Source organism: Lepeophtheirus salmonis, chromosome 3, assembly GCF_016086655.4.
Source record: "Lepeophtheirus salmonis chromosome 3, UVic_Lsal_1.4, whole genome shotgun sequence".
Taxonomy (NCBI): domain Eukaryota; kingdom Metazoa; phylum Arthropoda; class Copepoda; order Siphonostomatoida; family Caligidae; genus Lepeophtheirus; species Lepeophtheirus salmonis.
Window position 1 is genome coordinate 8,290,859 of NC_052133.2, and position 23,832 is coordinate 8,314,690.

The 23,832-nt window shown below is 32.6% G+C and overlaps 3 protein-coding genes across 7 annotated transcripts in view; 2 read left to right on the forward strand and 1 right to left on the reverse strand.

Annotated features, from left to right (window-relative positions):
* Positions 1 to 5,350: 5,350 nt before the first annotated feature.
* LOC121114247 (uncharacterized) lies at positions 5,351 to 9,607 on the forward strand. Of its 2 annotated transcripts, XR_011779178.1 has the most exons (8): positions 5,351 to 6,206; positions 6,267 to 6,375; positions 7,811 to 7,908; positions 7,973 to 8,303; positions 8,362 to 8,587; positions 8,650 to 8,818; positions 8,874 to 9,265; positions 9,506 to 9,607. XR_011779178.1 is itself a non-coding variant. In XM_040708156.2 (7 exons), the coding sequence occupies exons 1-7, from the start codon at positions 6,102 to 6,104 to the stop codon at positions 9,069 to 9,071; spliced, it is 1,236 nt and encodes a 411-aa protein (XP_040564090.1). In that variant the 5' UTR covers positions 5,351 to 6,101; the 3' UTR covers positions 9,072 to 9,607. The 2 variants fall into 2 exon arrangements, 1 of the variants encoding a protein (XP_040564090.1); XM_040708156.2 differs by having other exon boundaries at positions 8,874 to 9,607.
* Positions 9,608 to 10,069: 462 nt separating this feature from the next.
* On the forward strand, positions 10,070 to 12,388 carry SCOT (Succinyl-CoA:3-ketoacid CoA transferase). Of its 2 annotated transcripts, XM_040708155.2 has the most exons (8): positions 10,070 to 10,140; positions 10,212 to 10,311; positions 10,384 to 10,498; positions 10,594 to 11,246; positions 11,343 to 11,683; positions 11,751 to 11,826; positions 11,887 to 12,057; positions 12,121 to 12,388. In XM_040708155.2, the coding sequence occupies exons 2-8, from the start codon at positions 10,252 to 10,254 to the stop codon at positions 12,253 to 12,255; spliced, it is 1,551 nt and encodes a 516-aa protein (XP_040564089.1). In that variant the 5' UTR covers positions 10,070 to 10,140; positions 10,212 to 10,251; the 3' UTR covers positions 12,256 to 12,388. The 2 variants fall into 2 exon arrangements, with proteins under 2 accessions (XP_040564089.1, XP_071743084.1); XM_071886983.1 differs by lacking the exon at positions 10,070 to 10,140 and having other exon boundaries at positions 10,152 to 10,311.
* The window catches only part of LOC121114243 (ATP-binding cassette sub-family G member 8), a 51,156-nt gene continuing 39,686 nt past the window's right edge, over positions 12,363 to 23,832 (reverse strand). Inside the window, exons 1-8 of one of the 3 annotated variants that reach the window (XM_040708152.2) lie at positions 16,611 to 16,843; positions 14,859 to 16,079; positions 14,557 to 14,801; positions 14,108 to 14,495; positions 13,861 to 14,044; positions 13,481 to 13,799; positions 13,299 to 13,419; positions 12,363 to 13,234 (exon numbers count right to left, since the gene is read on the reverse strand). In XM_040708152.2, the coding sequence (XP_040564086.1) occupies positions 12,729 to 13,234; positions 13,299 to 13,419; positions 13,481 to 13,799; positions 13,861 to 14,044; positions 14,108 to 14,495; positions 14,557 to 14,801; positions 14,859 to 16,032 (2,937 nt within the window). In that variant the 5' untranslated portion in view covers positions 16,033 to 16,079; positions 16,611 to 16,843 and the 3' untranslated portion in view covers positions 12,363 to 12,728. Of the gene's footprint in view, positions 13,235 to 13,298; positions 13,420 to 13,480; positions 13,800 to 13,860; positions 14,045 to 14,107; positions 14,496 to 14,556; positions 14,802 to 14,858; positions 16,143 to 16,610; positions 16,844 to 23,832 lie in introns of those variants that run through there. The other 2 variants (XM_040708151.2, XM_071886982.1) reach the window with 2 other exon arrangements.

A 23,832-nucleotide genomic window follows, 5' to 3' on the forward strand; every position in this document is an offset into this window, starting at 1 on the left:
TTAATATAAAATGAAACAATTCAAAATGATCCGCTGGATCTTGGAGGATGAAGATTATCAACAAATTTTTCAACGTAGGCTGACAGTAAATTTTGATCACGTATTATCTGCTTCTAGGATAGCTTTGCGACTCCAACAACAGGGGTTAAGTTAATAATGGTGGGTGGAAAAAGACTGGTAAAAAAAGAGGATATCTTGAACTATTTTCATGAGTGCTTTCAAAATATTGTAGGAGGGGATAGAAAAAACTTCCCCCGTGCAAGGAGACACAAGGGAACAACTATCTCAAAAGGCACAGTCGGGAACTTTATAGATTAATAATTTGAATATGATAAGGCTTGTGGACCTGATGGATTAATAGGAAAAGTTTATGTCGTGACAGAGAAGGAAATTGTGCCTTATTTAACGTGTATTGGTAAATCTATGGAGAAACACGGCCGTCTTCCCATAGTGTTGACTAAGGGAAGAATTATTCTTATTCTAAAAAAAGGTTAACAGAACGGACTTCAGTCATTGGAGGCCTATAACGGTGCTTAATGAAGCATATTTAATTATTGTTGGAGTTTTAGGCGAGCAAATTGAGCCAATTTTAAACATGAAGTGCGGTCCAGAGCAAAAGGGTTTTCTTAGTGGAAAAGAATCACTGATGTTTCTTGGAACATTTAGGTAGCACTAGAATCGGTAAATGGACGTCAAATATACGGTGCGGTTAAAGCTATTGATTTTTCAAAAGCTTTTGATTCTATCAGGCAGGTTTTTATAATAAGACTGTTAAGAAAACATTGCCTAAGAAATTTATAATCGGATTAGGGCTCTACTTTTTAATGGAGCTTCAACAATATCTATAGGTGGGTTAGAGAGTATATCAATTGAATTGAAGAGAAGCTACCGACAGGGATGCCCAGTTTCTCCTTTACTTTCTTTGTGGCAATTGAAAAACTCCGTAATATTATCAAAATAAAATATGGTGGATTTGGTATTCAACTAGGATCCAGCAGGAAAATAATTGATATGTATACAGATGATATGGCTCTTATGGTAGAGGCTAAATCAGAGAAGCAACTTATTAGAAGGGTTGAAATTCTCTTGGGTTGCTTAGAGGAGTTTGAGATAAAGTCTGGTATTGCAGTCAACAAGTATGAAACGCCAATACTACCAATTGGTAAGTGGACTCCAATATCTTACTCGGAAATTTGAGGTTGCGTAATAAGAAAAAGTGTAGAAGTTATTGGGATTAGGTGGGACAGATACAGAGTAACATTAGGAAACTGGGATTCCCTTAATAGTTAGATCTATAAAAATTTAGCGGAGTGGTGAAATTTTAACTTATAAAAAAGGATCCACTTATATAACACACAAGTAATTCCATAGATCTTGCATAAAGCTACTTCGTCTCCTATAATCGGAGAGCATTCGATTAAGGAGGAAAAAAGTTGGCTTGAAAAGTTATTCTATAAATCTTATATTCTGTCATTAAAAAGAAGTTAGGAGCAACTTGGAGGTGGACTTGCCACGATTTTTACTATCTTGCCTAGAATTTATGATAAGATTTTTTTTAAAAATCAATTGTGAACCCGGATGTTGGTTGGAGGTCTTGTATTTCTTCGAGTAGGATTTGGAAGTGGATTTTGTTTGGAACGAAAATAATAAATTCGGAGGTGGTTCGATTTTCTTCCTTTATTGGGGGAGCTCATAGAATTATGTGGTTAAACGTTGTGGTTTTTGACACGACGAGCTCGACAATAGATGTAATACACAAGAAAAGGGGAATGAGGTCTTTCTTTAAAAACCATGAAAATCCGATAAGCATGGAAAGGGAAGCGTTGATTAATAACGTTACTTCAATTCATGATATTAAATGTGATGATATTTTCTAGAACGGGAAGTTTTTATTTCCTTTGCAAAGGACAGCAGCAACATACTGTATAGTGATTCCTTGGCCTATGAAAATGGGTTCATTTAAAAAAGTTTCAACCGGAGCCATCACGGCCTTTAGAAAATATCTCCGTATTCTAAGTTTGAAGGAAGATTGGACAAGCCATATAATGAATTCAACTAATGGAATTGCCGATAGCAGGAAATTCAGTGCCAATTTCAAGTGGCTATGGATTGAATAATATTTAAGGGTTATTGCAAAGACTGTCGTAAAGAATTTAATTCTGTTGTTCATGCTTTTGCTGAGTGTCCTTTTTTTGCTGTTATTGTGGAACTTAGAAGGTCATATACACACTTCAACAAACAATATCTCTGCCATAATTATGTTTGGCTTCCCAGAAATAGGTTAATTCCTTCGAAGAAGGCTAAAACAGTTGGGGTTGCCATACTTAACTCATGTCTTAGATTGTGAAAAAGCTGACCTTGAAGGAACCAACGGTTGGCATGGAGTTAAGAGGCATACTTATTGCGTCGGCGTCAATATACGTGGCTTTTGAACTGACATTACCCAAGGATGATACATTGCCATTCGATTTAGTGCTGGATATTATGCGGTATTTTCACATTATCAAGATATTCAGTAGACATAAAAATAGGCAAATCCTAGATACTTAGTTTTGGATTTCTGATTTTTTTGTTATTTTATGTTTTTCTTTGTTATTAGTATTTTTTTAATGTTTATTTATTGTATAGATTTTTAGTGTACTTAAGTAACTAAAGAGCCCTTTGTCTTTGGGAACTAATTTAAACTACAATTTTTATTTTTACCAAATGTAATTTTCCAATATATTGATGAATTTTTTTATTTTATATATTGTGAAATAAAGACATTAAATATATATATATATTAATTTCTAAATTGACCAATCTGTCTAAGTTTTCTCAGATTAACACTAGCGTTCTTCAGTTTCAGCCTTTTTATTAAGATTATTTAATCCAATTATTGTTATTGTTTTCACTAAGGATATGATAATTTCTTTAGGCCCGTTAGGATATAATTCAATTAGATGACTATGTAGCCTTTCAAATATGTTTGGGTTTTTGTCAATTGTGTCTTCATGGCTACAATGAAAAACATTGCAATATTTTTCCAGACTATGACAAAATTTTAAAACTTACACGAGGGGATCGTAAGGCCTCCCATAGAGACCAATTCAATCCAAGGGCTAGACGTTTCTTTATAAAATACGAAGTCACATGTTTTTTTCCCTAGATTTGGATAAAGGTCTTTAATTTTTTTTGCCAAAAATCCTGTAATATAAGGCAGATCCTGATCTGAACAATCATTGGAAACTTGAGAGCATTCTTTTGTATCTGCTGTAATTGCTTTTTCGGCTTCAAGAGCTTCAAGAAGTCCAGAATCTTTTAAAGTTTCCTTTGGTTCAATTGTATCTTCATCATGTTCATTTTTTTTGTATATTTGACGAAAAGAAGTGACTCGTTATTAATTTAGTAACTATTTTGCCATCATCCTCATCATTTAACTAATGCTTCGTAAGATGAGGGAAGTGGTTACATCCTCTTTTGAGTATCCTCGATTGAAATTTTTTTAAGGTATCTATAATTCTTTTTACTTGGATTTTGGAGTGGCCCTTTTCTAGGGTGGTCCTTATTAAATTTTGTTTAAACTTCTTTGACATTGGACATTCCGCTCAAGATCATTGGATTCAAAATGCCCATCACAAATCTTAGCTTTCTTAATATTAATTGGATCTTCTCTCCTGCAGACTGAGATTCAAAGACGCTTGAGCATCCATTTTTTCTGAGGAAATGCAAAATACTGGGCATCTCTTGGATTGGGACAGCAGGGCATGGCACAAACACGCTTTGAACATTGATATGATGCCATTTTTGCTTAACAGAACCAAATGAATGCACTTCAATGAAATTATCTAAACTGCCGTAACAGTGACATCACTACGTCAGCTGAGTCAGCTAGCGCCAACCAGCCTGCCTTACAAGATCCTTGTTGCCTCTCTTTTATATTTAGTCACCTTGGCTATGTACTTCAACAGTGACGTCATTAAATTTTCCTTCTTCTCTTGATAATGAAAAAAAAACTCAAGCGTAGAATTTCCTTACTATCTCACCTTTATATGTAGTCACCTTGGGGCAAAAGTACCCAAGACTACTGGTGACAGATATTGATGGAGCCTTCAAGAGGAGGCTACAGAAGAGGTCGTTATTGAATTTGGAATTTATTAAGTTTTTAGAGTTTTCCTCAGATGAAGGATATATATTACATAATAAATGAGAAGAAATAAAGTAATTAAATTATGCTTAAATTTGTGTTCCCTCTTTCTAACTTGTTTGCTGTAGGCCTTTTATTTGCTCTTTAGTGTAGATTCATTTATAGGAAGATACTCCATTCACACATGTATCGCCACCGAAGAGGATCCTTTCATGAATAATCCGCACATATGTTTCTTAATCAATTTGGTTAGTTAAATTTGATGTGCACACTTTCATAAACATCGATCCCAAGGTTGGCAAGATATTGAGGTCTACACTTGTTCCGGATTTAAAATTCCCACCCTTTATATATTATTAATTTGTAATGCCAGAAGTTTTACTATTTAAGACATCGGATCATAACTTCTTCTTTATCTCTAAAATTAATTGGTCTTACATACAATGTATATTAGAATTTAACCTAATATCGTGAATCATGATTCATTAATACTAATATTAAAATACATAATATGTATGTATTTGAAAGTAAAATAATCCATCGTTAAAAGTGTGCTAAACTAAATTTTTATAATTTCCTCTTTATTTTAATCATGTTTTTCATAAAATTACGTATTGTTAGACACGTCATTGAAATATCTTTCATTATCATTTTGATGTAGAAACATTGTTGTCATTACTTATCTCTTTAAACGGAAGTAAAATTCATAAAAATTCTAACATGACCTTACTTAGATGTTGTAAAATTAACAGAATGATTCTATTATATGAAAGGAAACACTGAAACATCCCGTAGAGCGTTTTTACGGAGGTAATAAATTGCATCATAATTCATAATTGAAGGAGATGCTATCTTGGGGGTTCAAAATTGTTCTTTTTATTAGATAAAAAAAGGCAAATTTCCAATAAATCTTGATGTATCCGCATCAAATGGCTTTAAGAATTCAAAAAAGACTTAATATCTGATTGAATAATACTTTATGCCAATGATAAACAGGGATATTTTAATATAATCAAAGTAATATGTACTAAAGATCCCTATGAAAAGGATATAATTTTACAATTTTAATTTTCTTGATCTAATAAAGTAGGATAATTAGAGAAAAATATATATTCTTTCCATTGTACTACTGAATGGATTGTCTACTATGTGGAAATAAAGACGTAATAGCATATTTTAGGTTGGCAATAGAGGGATATATCTTTGATAGAGGGAAAAGGTTTTACTCTTATATAACTTAGTTATTTTCACCACCAAAATACCCGGCATCAGCAATACTGACAATGTCACGAGAAAACGCTTTATACTTGTTTATGATTCAAAAATCAAATCAAGAGGATTATTTTTGGTCATAGTATGTAAAGTAAGGAAGTAATAAATATAGATGAAAACATAATTATTCTGGAAATATTAAGTTATTTTGTTTAAGAGGGATTGACAAAGTAATCTTATCGACTTCTATCGCATCTGCTAAAACAACGCATTTATATAATGGCTTAGAGAAAAACTGTCCTCTAGAAATTAAAATATGATGCCTAATCATAAAATTAATACTAATTTAAATGGAGATCGAATATTATTTATTGGATTTGAAAGTATTTAAAATATAGGATTTCTAGATGGCAGCATTACGTGTACGTAAGGGGCCGATTATGGAAAGAAGGAGAGTTAGAGAGCTAGAAAGAGAAAATGAGAGAGGACGTAGTGGTGCAGGTGGTACGGGGAGCTAGAAAGAAAGAAAAAAGAAGAAGAGTAACGCTAGATGGTAGGGCGGACGTTCCTAGTTATCATATCAAAGAGATATATAAATAATATATACTTATACTGACATAAAATAATAAGTAATAACAAGTAACTAACAACATAAGCGCATAAAGGGCCCGTTCTCTTTTTTCATTCTATTTCTATCATTCTCTTGGATTTCCATATCCCTATATTATCTCCCTTCAATATAATTTAGTCTCTGTTAATAAAAATGATCGACAAGTTGCTCCTATTGGGCCTATGTTTAGCTGGGACCCTGGATGCTGCTCCAAAGGAACCCGTTAGATGTCAGGAGATGTGTGAATCCAAGTTTGCTGTAAGTGACTTACCCAAATATGTCAATGGAGCTATAACTAACAAAAGTCCTTTTTTTTAGGGTAATGAAGTCAAAGGATGTGAAACAGGATGTCGAATGATGGACATCGAAGAGTCCTTAACGATGGGATTTGATAACATTCCAGCCATTCAAAGCAGATGCCAAAGATGTAATAAGGATTGATTTAGTAACAAGTGTGATGCGTCAGCATAAAAACAATCTAAAACACAAATACCAACTGGGTTTTTTTTACTTGATGTATACATCTCAAAATTTCATTTGAGTCAGTTATAGGCTTTTCATTCAAATTACTGGGATGAGTGTGGATACACAAGAGTATTAGCTATAGTTTAGTACCTTTATTTGCTTTATGAGACTTATATTTGCCCCGATATGGCCCTTTTAACCATAAATTATGAGAAGTTATCATTTTTTTTACTGTTTTTTTTTTAAATTTTGTCTACTGTAAGCGCAATTTGCGACACACTCAAAGTGTTAATAAGAATAATTAGATGTTAGAAATTCGTCATTGAAGAAAGCAAATTTAATTCACACTCCATTTTGAGAAAAATCATTCTAGCTTACTTTTGTATTGACGGACTACATATTTGAGTCAATTAAAGACTTTGTATTCAAATGACAGGGGTGAGTGTAGTTACACAAAGGTTATAAACTATAGATAAAATTCGTAATAGATTCAAGAGGCTAATATTTTCCCGGTTATAATCCCATTCATCCATAAAAACCAACAATTTTTTATACTACTTAAAGTGGTATTTTATTGTGCACCCAAAAGTGGGATAAGAATAATTTTTTGATAGAAACGGAAGAAGACAAATGTAAACCATACTCAATTTTGAAAAAAAAAAAAATCATTCTTGCTTGATTTTATGTTGACAGACCACATATTTGAGTCCCTTAAAGACGTTGTATTCAAACTAGGGGGATAAGTGTAGATACCCAATAATTTAAACCATAATTTCGGACCTTTATTTGATTTAAGAGCCTTAATTTGGCTCCGATATGACATTTCAGACATAAAATTGATCCATTTCTCATTATCTTATTGTGACAATCAAATTTGACTTCTTTTAATGCAGTTTACGACATACTCAAGGAGTTAATAAGAAAATTTGTTGTCAGAAATTGACTATAATTTGTCGTTGAAGGATATCAATGTAATTCAAACTATATTTTGAGAAAATTCATTCTAGCTTGTTTTTATGTTGACTGGCTAGAAGTGTTCTTTGATTTAATCACTATTTTTTACGCAAAACTAAAAACACATTATTTTTAAAAAAGTTTTGATTTAATGGACTCATCAAAATTCCATGATTTATAAGACTTTTTCTCATTTTCTATTATTTATATGAAGTTTAAAATTTATTATATGTCCAATGAAACACGACTTGACAGAGGCGCATAAAATTTTTCTATGCATAAATCCAAAATTCGATTAAATAATTATGCCTCAAGAAGTGAGGACTATAATATTTGAACGAGAGCAAACACTTGTTTTGTATTAACAAACGGTTTAAATTTTCACTTTTCTGTATATTGTTACTATAGAATTGTTGCTATTTATATTATTATTATTTTGATAGCTTGTGGAAGTTCGTTTGGTCCTACCAAAGAAACGATTGAAGCCTGTAGTCATGGATGCGAGTTCATGGTTCCCAACATCAAAAAACGTCATCAATCAGTAATACCTCATTAATAAGATTTGCCTAAAGTGCTTATTATAAAATGAAATTTTATTTTTATAGCAAAGAAATCCTTTCGAGAATTTCTTTGGTAATGGAAATTTGTTGAATCGGGTTCATTTACCTCAAATCTTTCCCATTTCAAATTTAAGTCCTAACTCAGAAAAAAACCGAATGGAGGAATCAAAGTTGAAGAAACCAGAATTCAATGATATGTTTGGTGGTTTTGGAAACATCATGTCCCATATGCATGAGATCATGAATAATGTTGTACAAAATTTTAAAAATGGAGAATTAAATGGAAACGGACAATTGGTCGTTATCAAATCTGGACCTGGAATCTATGAGAAAAAAACGTATGATCTATCACCTAAGAGTAATCTTAATGACATGAGTAAGAGAAAAAAAATAATGTTAGTATCAATAAAATAGTCTATTTTCATGATTATTAGTGAATAAGGCAAATCCCCTGGATAAATTATTCAATGTCGAAAGACATGAAGTAAGTGAAGAGCAGGAAAAGAAGGATAAGGATATTTATGGGGTAGAGTTCGTGAAGCCCTTCAAGTCCAACATGGACCAAGAAAGTGTATGGTTAATGGAGCCTATCCTACCCGAAACAGGATTAAAATCTCGCACTCTTCAAGAAGATATGTGTGCTTATGATCAAGAATATATGTAGGTTTTATCCATTAGGATTTAATGAAGAAAAATATATTCTAATTTATTATATCATACAGGACTTGGTCAAACTACATCTATTGTATGGACAGACGGATTGAAAAGTCTGGATGGTTAATTTACGTTTGTATTATGGCTTTGGCTGGACTTTTTTTTCAATGCGTTTGCATGTACACGGCGAGAAGAGAAACAGAGACCATCATTCCCTTGCCCATCTCATCTCCCAAGGTATTCAATTCAACGCCTTCAGTTAATGGTATATTCATTTTATATTCTCAATTAGGGGGTACTTGCTAAAGCGAAGGAAGCAGAGGCGAATTCATCTGTTATCAGTATTGTGACGATACCTGATCAATATTCAGTGGATCTTCCTCCAGCTTATGAAGATATAACAAATCTGAAAGTATCCCTTGCTCCTCTAAATAAGGAGTCTGAGAAGAAGGAGGAGGATAATAATACAAAAAATGAAACCAAGGCCTAATATTGGACGTATTCGTTAAATAAAAAAATATATATCTTTGAGAAGGAAGAAATCTCATTACGTCCAATTAAATAATTAATATATAAATCTACATAGTTTTATTTTTTTTAAATTCGTTCATTAAAGTAATAACATTAATTTCTTTCCGGAAATTATAAAAAAATCAACTTAATATTATTTTTAATATACTTTGTGTTAATAAATTATTGTCCTTTGTTATTTGATTGATCAAACAGAATGAAATGTTATTATTCCTTTAACATTTCTTGAAAATGCATAGTCGATATTTATTTTAAAATTGAAGCTTTAAAACAACCAATCACTTCAATACTTTCCATAATTTTTTTTTATTTTTTTTGTCTTTTTTCAAAACTTAAATTAGATCAATTAACAAAGAACAAATGTGTGATTTTTTTTTTCGTTTTTCATTCAAGAAAATGAATAAAACTACAAACTGCTGATGGCTTGTATTGTATTTGTTTTTTTATATATTATGCACTTGTAAGACATTGATTAATAAAAATCACTTAACAAAATCCATCGCAAGTTTCTGTATTTTGCCTTAAAATTTATAGCACAGATGCTTTTTGAAGCGTATGCTCCCGTGTATGTTACGTCAGTGATGCTCATATCCTACTAACATATTTATATATCGGTATTGGCAGTTCTATTTAAATCATGTACAGACATATTTATTGTATGATTCTATCAGGTAAACACTTTCTTTTGTTCCTGGTTTAATAATAGAGGGAAATAAACCGCTCAATCATTCGCTACAATTTGAATTTTACCTGGTGCTCTCTGTATTTGATTTCGTTGGATAAGCTTAAATAAATGGTTCAGAATTCCTTAAATTTGTTCAATAGACAATATAAATACGTATATAATCACATCAATCTATTGGCTTAGACTGCTTAGTGCTTAGATCACAAGATCTGGCCTTAGAAAAAAATTCGCGTACATGCAACTGTGTAAGATCGCCCGCCTCATTCTATCTGTATATACTACATTCAATATACTTATAGTGTTATCAAAATACGTACTGACGTCCTTATACTCAACTGCATGGGTAATTGAGTTCATTTGATATATTTCTATTTCAGAAAGCTGTGGAGCTCATCGTTCTTGTTTTTAATCTAGTCTTCTTCATTTTGAATTCCTTTGGTGCATTGCAGTTATTATGGCTCACGTAAAAATCTGCGCTTTTACTCGCTATATATTCAAAGAAAGTGTATTCAGAGTAAGAATGTTTAAATAATGTATACTTTGTTAGATATAAATTGAATTTATCTTGTTATAATTAAATATATAGGTTAGCTATAAAAGATGTTTTTCTACGTCGCACGTGAGAGCCGGAACGCAGTTTTACTCGGATCCTTTAGATGCTATAAAAGACATTAAGGATGGAAGTAAACTTCTTGTTGGAGGTTAGAAGGGATATATTTTTGTATATTTTTTCGTGCAAGGAGTCGTACATTAGAGCCCATATTTAATAATCAACTAATTTAACTGTTCTTTTCAGGTTTTGGGCTTTGTGGTATACCTGAAAACCTTATCGATGCACTCATTAAAGCTCAACCAAAATATTTGACTGTTGTGAGTAATAATGCAGGTGTTGATGATTTTGGACTTGGACTGTTACTACAGAATCGTCAAATAAAGAGGATGATTTCTTCTTACGTAGGAGAAAATAAGGAATTCGAGCGCCAGTATTTATCTGGAGAACTAGAAGTGGAGCTTACACCTCAAGGAACATTAGCAGAACGTATTAGAAATGGAGGGGCGGGCATTCCTGCCTTTTTTACTCCGACTGGATTTGGGACCTTGGTGCATGAAGGGGGGTCTCCTATTAAATATGATTCTAACGGAAATATTGATATCTCGAGTAAAGCAAGAGAAGAAAGACAATTTAATGGGAATAATTATATTATGGAAGAAGCAATTACGGGAGACTTTGCTCTCGTCAAAGCATGGAAGGCTGACAAAGCAGGGAATTTAGTGTTTCGAAAGACAGCTATGAACTTTAATTCTCCCATGTGTAAAGCTGGAAAAATATGTATTGCTGAAGTAGAAGAAATTGTAGATGTTGGAGAAATTCCTCCAGATCATGTTCATATCCCTTCTATTTTCGTTCAAAGAGTTGTTCTGGGAAATAATTATCAAAAACGCATTGAAGTAAGTATTTATTTCGATAGTTTTTGCCTTGATTATTAAGTAATAACATAAATGATATTGACATAATAATAATTAATTATAAATGTATTTCTCAAGCAACTTACAGTCACAAAGCAGAGCGATGATACAAGCTCTGGCCCCTCCAAAGTGTCTGAAGCTGCTAAGAGGAGAGAGAGAATTGTAAGGAGAGCTGCCCTAGAGTTTAAGGATGGAATGTATGCTAATTTAGGGATTGGAATGCCAATGCTCGCAAGTAATTTTATACCAGATGGAATGACTGTTCATTTGCAATCTGAGAATGGAATACTTGGACTTGGACCTTTTCCTACCCTTGAGGAAGTTGATCCTGATTTAATTAATGCCGGCAAACAAACGGTTACGGCTATCCCAGGCTCATCATTTTTCTCAAGTGATGACAGTTTTGCAATGATTCGAGGGTATTTCATGGCACTAAGCTACTCACAAATATGAAATGTACGATAAAATATTTTTTTTTTAATTCAGTGGGCATGTCGATATAACTGTGTTAGGAGCTATGCAAGTTTCACGATATGGAGATCTCGCAAACTGGATGATACCCGTAAGTACATTGGTATAACTACAAATAGTATTTTATAAGATGGTTATGATTATTTCTAAGGGGAAAATGGTTAAAGGAATGGGTGGAGCGATGGACCTAGTATCTGCTACTGGGACCAAAGTCATAATTACAATGGAGCACACAGCCAAAAGTGGAAGTCATAAAATTTTAGAAAAATGCAATTTACCACTTACAGGTAAAAATTGTGTGGATATGATCATCACAGATTTAGTAAGTCACTCTTGTTACTTATTAGTGAGCACAGTGTATTAAATATCATGGTTTCATTTTCAGGGCGTTATTGAAGTTGATAAAGATAAAGGATTAACTCTAATTGAAATAGCTGAGGGGTTTGACGTCGAATTCGTCAAAAATGCAACTGGATGCGAGCTTAACATATCTACTGATCTTAAGTCTATGCGTTCTTAAGTCCCAAAAACAAAATCTATTTTTGTTTTATTGAATGCATCATGAAACTGACAAAATAGTATTATTTTTATACTAATACTACTTTATAAATAATTGAATATAACAAATTTGAGTTATTATTTTCCCTGAAAAAGAGGAGCATTTATTCAGTAATACACACTAAATACATATAAATGAACAATTAAGGGACACTTCTTATGGAGAAAGAGAGTCTATATGAAATTAAAGCAAGATTAATATTAATGAGTAAATATAACCAAGTATACATAATTGAGCTAAATCATGACAATTGAAGTAAAGTAAGATAATGCGTTTCAAGATACAATTTAAAAGAAACATATTTTAAAATTAGGCTAGGAACAAAACAAGAGATTTCTTCAAATATATTAAGTATGTAGATTTTAGGACGTATACAAAAGTTATTCCTCAGTTCCAGTCTTTTGACTTGTCTAAAATATATTTGTTTTCTCTTTTTAGACCTTACTTTTTCTTGATCTTGATTGTCTAGCTTTTTGAGTTCTACCCAGGTAAAAGACATAGCAAAGTATTTGCCAAAATGCATAAAAAAAGAGAGTCAAAAATATGGGCATAAAAATGTACCATGGGGCTCGAACAATATTTTGGAACTTGTCACCGAATTGAAAGTAATCTAATGTTTTATTTCCCGAGGAAAGGCCACAGGGTACCTGTTTGATGATACTATTTTCGGTAATGACTGGATTGTCTTTACAGTGGAAAATGGATATAGGAGAGAATTCTCCTCTTTGAATTGGATGGTTCATCCAGTATTGTGGAGAAACATATTTAATCCATGACGTCCAATCTCCAAGATCTTTCACATGAATCACATATCCATTTACTAATGACAAAATTACCAAAATTGTTCCCCCCATGGCCGATGCCCAATGTCTGGACGAGCTTAAATGTACAAAACACATTATCATCATGCGAATTGATAATAAATAAAGCATCATATAACCTGTAAAATGATAAGAATAAATTAATTAATGAACGTTAACTAAAATGAAGAAACTCTTACTTACCTATATAATAATAAAAAACATCGAGATCATTAACATTCTGATAATGAATGCCCGCGAGTAAATAGCCCGGTATAATATAAGCTAAAAATATTCCAACAATCCCTGGAATACTGTATAATGTCTATGGAAAGAAGTTGGTCAATTTGTATAACATTCAACAAACATTTTAAAATGAGTCTCACCTTAATAAATATATAAGCCATTTTTGAATATAGCTTATCATCTACATCTCTACTAATTGGCATTTTATTCGCCCATTCGTTAGTTATCATAGCCATCATCATTGGCCATATCCCAACACTCATCATAACATGATGGAAACCAAGACGATCATTTATATTGTCTTGATCGAATGTCGGATTTTCTTGCCACTCTCGATCCCAATATTGCCATCGAATACCCAAAAATATGACTCCTACTAAAATGGATATACCTCCAGATAAAAGTACCATTTTTACCCATTCGATAACGTTGAAGGGATACATGTATATGAGAGCCCGTCTGAAAATGTAGTTCAATACTTTAAGAAGCCGATCAACATACAATGACTAAAGTCACTTACATCCACAAGCCGAATATTTGATCTAAAAAGTTAGCTCGTTTTATTTTAGAAGGAAGAACTCCTGGTGGTCCTGGATCAGGTAGAGGTTCCATGCGTCTCTTAAATGTAGATGCCAATTGATCTATTCTTTGACTGGATTCCAACATGGCTTCTGAAGATAAATCATCCAATGTAACTAAATCAACTGTATGAAGAGATAAAATATTATGAAATAAAAGTATCCAAGGTCAATTCAAATCCTGCTTACGATAATAATCTGAGGGATTTTTAAATGCTGGACACGGATACTCAATTAAAGCAAAATAGGGAAGCATTTCCCTTCTTTTTCCGTAGTACATGGATCGGCCTGTAGATATAAGCAGAATTTTGGAGATCATAGTAAGGATTTCATAGGTAGGAGGATGGAGAGTTATGATAACGATTCGACCTCTTCCTGCCCATTGACGTAGATATTCAACAAGGAAAAAAGTGTCAAATATATCCATGCCTCGTGTAGGTTGATCTAAAACAACAATATCGGTGTCCATTAATAGATGGGCGGCGACATTTAACCGCTGTCGTTCAGATACAGTCAGATCCTTCACTCGGGTGTGTTTCACTTGGACTAACCCTAAATCTTCTATAAGTGCATTTATCTGGAAAAATTATGTTCGAGTAGAGTTAAAATATGAATATATATATATTGGGTCAACTAACCCGTCCCTTAGTGTCATTATTACGAGTATGAGTACCAGGTTCTCTCAAGAAAGAATGAAATAACATGGTTTGACGTACAGACATATCGGGTGAGAAATTAATATTTCTCTTGACATATGAAACTCTATCCTCTAGTCTCTTGGTGTTAACAGAAATTCCATTCAAAATTATATCAGCGTCAAGCCGAGTATTCCAATGATTAAAGGAATTAGCGATTATATCACACAATGCCGTTCCTTCATCCTCTAAAAATAATTTTGTAAAGTAATAATTTTTTTTTCTTTTTTGAGATATATAGTTACCTTTTGTGGCCATTATGGATAGTAATTCCCCTCCTTTAACATCTAAAGAAATATCGTCCAAAAGTCGAATAAAATGACCATATCTTCTTATTTCAAAGTTCAATCCTCTAATTTGAAGATGAGGATACTTGGTTCCTTCTCGAATGATATCTGCTCCATGAAGTCCTCCTCCCAAAAAGTTACCATTGCTTCCATAAATGCGATCCTTGGGAAAATATTTATCATTAACCATTGGAGCCTCGTTCCGATAAGATACACCATTTATTTTTGATTTCGAAAGAATTGAGAGCGTACTTGCAGCCTTGTTCCCACCTAACTTATTGTTATTCGCCATGACAGAGTCCTTATCCAATTCTGTATCAATTTCTTCTTCTTCGTCGTCATCTTCATCCATTTCCATGCCTCTGTTTACAAATGCCCCACCGTCTCTCAGATCTTTTTCACTCGAAATTCGATTTGTTGACGATGCCCTACTTCTGGCCAAAGAGCGAAGACGACCCGTTTTTGTACCCGATAAATCATCTTGATGGTAATAGTATGAAGTTGGACTCAACAAATTTGCTTCACTGGCAGACTTATACCTCCGATCCGTGGTAGAATTACTGCTCGTACCCAAGCGACGATGATTGATTGCTGATTGTGGATGTCTGTCTCTATTACGTTTATAATTAGTTGCAAATTGAATTTCTTCCCTTCCGTAGTTAAGAAAATCTTCGCTTCGAGCGGATCTTAAAACACCATTACTTCGATTCTTTGAGGTATGATGATGAGTTTCTTCATCCGTTGAGTCGTAACCACTTGAGTTCTCCCTTTTGTGCAATGGAGGGAGGACACGAGGGAGTCCAAATTTCAAATAAGTATACATATTAGCTCCTAATTCAGACTTTGGACCATACTTAGGATTACTCAGTATGGAGTGCATCGTGGATTCTCTCAGATGAAAATTACCATAGGGCATTGGACTTTTCTCTGAACTTCCTAGAGCGGAGTCAGTAAAATCAGAGTTTAAATTTTGCCTAAAAATAGACCAAGCGTGAAGATCTTCAGAGGTTGAGGCTTGCCCATGAGGAAGAGTATGTCCTCCTCCTCCACCTCCGCCAGTTTGTACCTCAGACATCATCGAGCTCCCGGTTTTATTGTATCTTCGTCCATCCATTGCCTTCATTTCCCACATTGCTTTTGGGTTAATACAAAGAAAATCTATGGAATGTCGATTGCATACTATAAAAAAAACATCAAATCAATCATTTTGGAAAAATAGAAGTAAATGGTAGGTACACATAATTAAGTAATAATCTAAAATATATTATAATTATTAAGTATACACATAAAAAGGTTAATTTATTTTCATTTCAATTTAACCCTGGAAATAAATAATTTTTCTCTAAGGTATGCCAAATAATTATTAATAAAGAGAAATTTGAGCTATTATTAAATATAAACAATAAACCTGAATACATTAATATATCAATTAATATAATCCTAGCGGGAGTACCCGGCATTGCTCTGAGATATTACACTAGGTGTGGATAAAGTTTGATTTAATTATAATATAGATATCCGGTGCTCATCATAAGAAAAAACTATTTTGAACAAAATCCTATTTTATTGATTTACTCCATATATTATAAATATACATTCCAATATTATTTGATCAAATTAAAGACTTACTATTCACATTACTAGGATGGTTTAAGATCCCTTAAAATTATAATAATAGTTTAGAACATGTATTTGAGTTAAGAGACTTACATTGGCCCCGATATAACCCCTTTCAACCACAAAACATTTCAATTTCGCATTATTTTATTGTGACAATCAATTTTGGCTAGTTTAAGTACAATTGGCGACACAAAGTGTTACTAAGAATGATTTGTTGTTAGAAATTTGTCGTTTAAGAAAACAATCTAATTCACACTCCATTTTTAGAAAAATCCTTCTACCTTGCTTTTGTGTTGATGGACTACATATTTGAGTCAATCAAAGACATTGTATTCAAATGACTGGGGTGAGTGTAGATACAGAAAAGCTGTAAACTATAGCTAAAATTCGTAATTGATTTAAGAGACTGATATGGGCTCCGATATCGCCCCTATCAGCCATAAAAACCATCAATTTTTGCTACTACTATAAGTGCAATTTATGGTGAACCCAAAGGTCGAATAAGATTAATTAGTTGATTAAAATTGAAGAATACAAATGTAATCCACGCTCTATTTTGAGAAAAATAATTCTAGTTTGCTTTTGTGTAGACGGCATTCATCAGTATATGTCTTATTTTCTACTTTATGATTTGTTTTAGGTCTTATTCAAGTCTTCCAAAAACTTTTTATCATTGAACTTATTTAACTTATCATAGCTGACTTTTTTGTTGACGGGCCACATATTTGAGTCAATTAAAGACTTTGTATTCAAATTAATAGGATGAGTTAAGATAAAGAAGAATTGTTGCTATAGTTTAGAACACTTATTTGATTTCAGAGACATATATTGGCCTCAAGATGGTTCTTTCAGCCATACAATCCATCAATTATTTTTCATTTATTACTATTAATTTGAGAGCAATTTACGGTGCTATCAAAGTGTTAATAATAAAAAAATTGTTGATAGAAATTGAAGATAATTTGTTGTTTAAGAATATAAATGTAATCCACAATCAGTTTTGAAAAAAATAATAAAAATCCTTCGAGCTTGCTTTAGCGTTGACTGCCAACATATTATTTTTTATATGGAGGGAATAGATAGCAATAATCTTAATATATATCCTACAATAAGCAGTATAGTCAAATAGTATACACCAACAATTTGAGAAATATTTTGGAGGTGAGCAGCTTTAGCTGTCATGGAATTTCATTATATTAACTGGGAGTAGCTGTGATATGAAGGAAATTAACACAAATCCCACTCCGTATTCAGTGTCATCAGCTGAATTATATATATATATTTTTATTATTTTTTTTTTGGGGGAGGGGCTTGGCTTGTAGAAAAAAATTGAAAAATTAGAATTTTTCGGAATTTTTTGGAAAAAAATTGAAAAAATTAATTTGTTAATTTGAAAAAAAATCTTTACCTCACCCACCCTAAAATATACAGTGTATTTTGTGTCAGCTGTCCATGTTCCTTTTCCTCTAATCGGTGTTTTAAACTTTGATTGGTAACATTAGAATGAGCTCTTGTGAAGCTGTGAACAGTTCACATCAATATTTGTATTATAATTCCATAGTTGGAAGAATTGGCTAACTACCAACTGATTTTGGGCCTTTTTTCTGTTTCATTTCGTATAAAAGGTTGGGTGATACAATAAAAGTAACGACGTGAGAGAGAGTGTCAACTAAATGAAATAAATCATTATGAATACATTTATTAGTAGCGTCTTCACTGATTATAATGATATTCATTTGTAATTCTTTACCCAGAGGATTCATTAATATCATAATTATTAAAGCCAAATTAATTTTGCGGCATGGATGGTATAAAAATACTACGCCCCTTTACGCTCTCTGATGCAAAGAGATTATAATAAATACATATATTTATGTACTTTTTAGTATAAAAACAATTATATTTTATAATTGCAAGGCTGGGTGAGTTGAAAAAGAGAATAAACCGTCAAAAAAAAAAAACACTATGCCTGTAATTTTAGAATTATGGGAGCACGAAGGATTGTTTTGAAGTTTCTCAAAGTGTATCCCTTTTCGAAGGATCATCGAACTTCAGTGGTAAATAACTTCCCTCAGAGTCCACGGATTTCAAAAATGTTTGCTTCAAAATACTCACAAAAGCAAGTACTTTAAGATATGTGTCATTAAAAAAAGAAAATATCTTGAAACAATTATTGGGAAATATTGAAAAGGGTGCTCCAGTCAAATGGCAAGTTCGATTTGGCATTTATTTTGTTAGAATTTTAACCGTTAAATACGCGTTATGTATGATTTAAATTGCCAAACTATAACGGTTTTAGACTGAACTTTATTTCATTACTTAATCTAAAAGCTTTAATATGGTCAATGAAGTCCTTTTGATAGATGGCTATCACTAAACCTATTTTAAAAGGGGTAGTTATGTAATCAAAAGAGAGAAAAATATTCCATAAAAATTCTTGACTACATATTAAATAATATTATTTTCTACATTCCATCCATTAGTAAAGTGATTACCCACACAAGAAAATATTTTCGTCACTTAATTCTACATAATTGTATATTTTTAACCGTAGGTATAATCAAGTAGAAAAACAAAACAGTTGTATTATTGTTGGGTCAGAAAATCCTAGACCGGTCTGAGCCCGTTATGATTTTTAGTGAACTGAAGCATTTTTTTCCCTTTAAATAAATTTGGTCTAGACCACGCGCGAACAAAAATTGGTCGGGATCGCCCTAATTCAAAACTCAGTTTTTGACGAGTCCTATAGATAAACTGTTGATGTAAACGACGTCATATGAAGTTATATGAGCTGCATAAATCAAAATGGTATAACTCATAGATCAGGAATGGGAAGAAAAAATCGATCCATAGTTTGAGACCGAAAAAAGAAAAGGTCAACGATTTGAAAACAATTAAATTTCAGTCTCTGAAATATAGAGAAAGCTCGAGCGATTAATTGCAGAAATGGGAGAAAAAACAACAACAACGTATTTTACGTTTAGCGATCGTGAGAAGTCTTATTTTCTTCTTTTTTGCATGATCAATTAGGTGGTTGTGGTGTTTTCCTCTGAGAGAGGAATTTTCGTTTATCTTAAATTCTGTAAATTGGTTTAAAACAAGGATATTAATTCGGTACTACAATATGTCTCACTCCAGCTTCTCCTCGTGCTCATTCTTTCCTTACAAAAATGACATTCTCATACTGACTGTTTGTCTGCAGATGCATGGCACAAGTATCGCGTCAAAACTCGTAGGATTTTAAACGATAGTTATGAGTGAAACCATTATGAGAAGTGAAAAATCCAAGCTCTAAGCAAAGTGTATTTTACAAGGAGATGATGCCATGGAGTCATTTGAATTTTTCGACAGAAATTGGATTTCCTCTTATTGGTTATCTATAAATGCAGGACAACAACGCCCTTGATCATGTGTATTTTTTAGATGTTTTTTTCGAATTTGTGAACTTATTTTTCACCTAAATTCAGTTATATTCAAAACCTGATTGAATATTCGTGCGTTCGCATAAAAAACAGAGAGCAGCTTGAAGGATTTGTTACGGAGTTATAATTGTAAGTCCTTGTTAGACTCAGAGTCGAATTTGAGGATGGACATCGGAGTAATTCTTCCCCATGGTCTTGTTTATTTCCATCTCCTTTCTCTTCCTCCTTTTTCATAGCTGATTATAGCTGATCTAATTAAACGTCATGACAGCTAAACTGCTCTCCTCCAAAACATTCTTCAATTTCAGAGTTACCATGTTGTCTTTTGGGTTATTTTTTTTAATATCCCAAAAATACACACGATTTTCATAACAAAATATCGATCTGGCTAAGTCTATAAAAAATTATTTTAGACCGAAACGAAAAAAAAACTTTCTTGTACCGGGTCTCAACACTAAATGTACAAAAATACGGAGCTTGTTGTTTAGTTTTTAAAGTTTATAAAGGAGTGCATGCATTTACAGTTATAACAATGAAGATGAAACTACAAATTAATATTGTATAGTACATAGTTATTTCCTGGAGGTGAAGAGGATAAAGATCTCTTAGCATTTCTACAAAAAAGAAAAGTATTAAAATGACATAAATAAAAATAATATATGTCAACTATAGAATCGCAATACAATTTGTAGAACAAATTCCTGAAAACTACACACCATGATATCCCCAAAATATGAAAAACTATTGCGATATACTGTTTATTTAGCTGTCAATTTTCTACTGTTTTTTATGGTATTTTGCACAAGTGGAACTCGGCTTGCTCCCCTAATCAAAGACTTCCAGACATTACTTGGACTCGATAGCTAGGACTCGTGACTCAATTGGGACTCGAAAAGCTATTTTATAAAAAACCCAAAAAGCATTAATATGATGCACAGCTTATCAATAATAAAAGATAGGGTTTTCGTAGATAAAAACACAGTTTACAGTATTGGCCATAAAAAGTAAATTCAAAAGAATAAAAAGCATTTATTATAAATCTCACGGTGTGCAGCGTGTGGCCGTTGTTTAATAACGAACTTTGAGTGCTTGAAAAAGCTGCACATGCGCAGGTAAGACGTGTTTTTTTTTAGTTTTTGAGGCCAGCCATAAGTGTTGAGCGTCAGTTATAAAAATCGATCCACAATTCGTAGAAAAGGTGAAGTATCTTTGTTACGATCCGCACCGGACACGACAATGTTGGGATTGCAAATTTATTAAACTTTGACCGATCCTTTGTCTGGAAGCGACATGCCAGCAGATCCTCCTGATATACCGAGCTGGTGTCTAGGATACGGTAGGAGTTCCGTAATTTGCCAAATGAGACTGTCATCAAGACATGCTTCCGTTTCTGAGGTCGAGTGGACCCCTTTATTGTCGCTAAAGGCGTTAAATAATATTATTTAGCGTTGATTTTTATTAAAATCAGATGATTAGTTAAGGAGAAAATTCATTAAAAAAGGGTGTATTACAGGATATTACAAGCGACCATGGATGCTTAGAAACACGGTGGTGTTGGAGTTGAAACTGCCTTGAGGCCCAGGACTTCACTTATACAACCTGAGAACTGCTGTGTATTTTTGAATATTAGAAGGGTCCCTGATTCTCTTGGAAGTGGCTGCCGTTGAATTTATTTTATCATTTATTTGTTTGATTGCCCAAATATGATATGATTGCAATGAATTTGTGTTATATATTCGTGACTCCTTTCATACCTTCCCATCTTTTAGTTATTGTATTTAGATATGTATAAAGTACTTTCCTCATTATTATTATGAGAAATAGCCGTAAATTATGTATGTTTGGCAGAGTAGTAATGATTATGTATTAATAAGAATATATACGTGTTCCTATTAAATTACATCGATGCTTTATTCCTCCACGTCTCTTCTCTCCTCATTTCTCTTGGTCGTCCTGGATTCCTTTATTTAATAGTTTGGGTCTCTTCAACCTCGTCAAGACCCAACAATTTTCACACGATAATATTGTCTCACAATTATATTGCTTACAATGATGTTGTTATACGATGATATTACTTAAAGCTTAAAACTATGTAGCGAAACAAGGACCCACGTGATCAATAGCTGAAAAATGTATTGGTGTAAAAAAACTTTTTTTCTTCGCTAGAGGTGCTGTTCAATTATTATTTGGAGATATAATTAGGAGTTATGACGTTATCTCATATATTTTACTTTTTAGAAGATGCTCGTTAGAAGTTAGGAAAACTGACTTAGCTTAACTAGAGATTATTTTATAATATGGGGTTTTGTTAACCCAATAATTCGTTTATTCTAGTTCCAAGACTATGATGTTTATTCTGCATTATTTTTTCATATATAATTAATGTAAAAATATATATATATTTTATATTAAACTATGGAGTGGAATTCAAGTCTCGAGTCCAAGTTCCCACCTCTGACAATAATTGACTATTGTATCTTAAATTATACATTTACTATTATAATAATAATCAATAAATCATAGTTATATAATTGAAAACTCCAACCTCTTCTCTTTAGTGGGAAATTCAAAAAAGGAAAAATTCCTAGAATTATATAATTTTTTTCTTTCCCCACAGCAATTTTAGAGTGTGAGCTAGCCGTGCTTCATCAATCAGTAATCACTAATCACTAGATCCCAGCTTATGTCAGTAGTGAAAAAATGACCGAGTGCATGACGTCATATGAAAAGCAACATATTGCGAAAAAGTGTTAAAACGCTGCACCATTCTATCTCCGGTGCGTTTCGCTACTTGGTTTAAAGCTTTAATATTACCACCAACAATTTTGTATCGGAATGATGATGTTCACTACAATTTTAACCCAACAATTTTGTCTGCAACCTTTTTATCACTATCATTTTACGAACACAAAAAAACAACGTGTTGGTTGTTAAATAAGTAACTACTGAAGGGTTAATTATAATATAACTTGTAATATGTACTCAAGTATCATGAAACTTCGGAGCAATGTTTCAATATTGCATAACGTGAAAAGAATGTATAATAATAATGAATAAAACGAATGAAAAAGGCTTCAATACTATTATATATGTATGTACTTCATTTTACTTATTGGGTTCCTATAAAGAAAATAAATAAATAAATTTTATTTATATTAATATTTTAAAGGTGTATTGGAGCGGCAATCTTAATGACAAATTAATGGGATATCCCGTTTCTTTTCTTTTCCATTTTCTTGGCACAAATATACTACATTATACATTGTACAAACAAATTCCAAGAAAATGAATGAAATAAAATCCTTTTATATACATATAATACGTACAAATAGGAAGAAGGGTTCTTTCTATCAAGGCAAACCCAACTCAGGGAGTATGTACAGAAAATAATATGAGGGAAATATGTAGAATGTATACATATTTAGAACAAAAATTTCTAAATGCCGTTTTTTATATTAAATCACGAATAAGGAGATTTGGAAAGAGTATTTTTACAGGGTGGAGCAGTTTACAATTTTGATATAATTGCTTCATTTCTAATTAATAAAGGATCCTTCATTTATGACGTCCGGAAAAAAACAACTTTTACTGACCCCCCTGTCTGTGGTTGTTCAAAATTTGATACCCTGTTTCAATTGCAAGTCCTTAATTTTTAGATCCCCCTGTATGTATTTGTAAATAAAATATATTGCTTATCTTAAAAACCACTGAACCCCTCAGGATTATACAGGGTACGGAAGCAAAACGTGGACTGAATGACTAATTTTAGAAAAATGTCAATAATTTTAACAAAACTCTGAGACACGATCGTTGTGAACATGTTCACTCAATATGGCCGCCCTCAGTAGCAATCACAGCCTCCACACGACGACAAAAAGCCTTGCAGGAGT

What these genes read in the sequence shown, in the direction of transcription:
- LOC121114247 (XM_040708156.2), top strand. Translation starts at nt 6,102, where the DNA reads ATGATCGACAAGTTGCTCCTATTGGGCCTATGTTTAGCTGGGACCCTG. An exon ending in TGTGTGAATCCAAGTTTGCT is followed by an intron (nt 6,207 to 6,266) that starts GTAAGTGACTTA and finishes CCTTTTTTTTAG; the next exon opens with GGTAATGAAGTCAAAGGATG. An exon ending in TCAAAAAACGTCATCAATCA is followed by an intron (nt 7,909 to 7,972) that starts GTAATACCTCAT and finishes TTATTTTTATAG; the next exon opens with CAAAGAAATCCTTTCGAGAA.
- SCOT (XM_040708155.2), top strand. Translation starts at nt 10,252, where the DNA reads ATGGCTCACGTAAAAATCTGCGCTTTTACTCGCTATATATTCAAAGAA. An exon ending in TCAAAGAAAGTGTATTCAGA is followed by an intron (nt 10,312 to 10,383) that starts GTAAGAATGTTT and finishes TTAAATATATAG; the next exon opens with GTTAGCTATAAAAGATGTTT. An exon ending in ATATGATCATCACAGATTTA is followed by an intron (nt 12,058 to 12,120) that starts GTAAGTCACTCT and finishes TTTCATTTTCAG; the next exon opens with GGCGTTATTGAAGTTGATAA.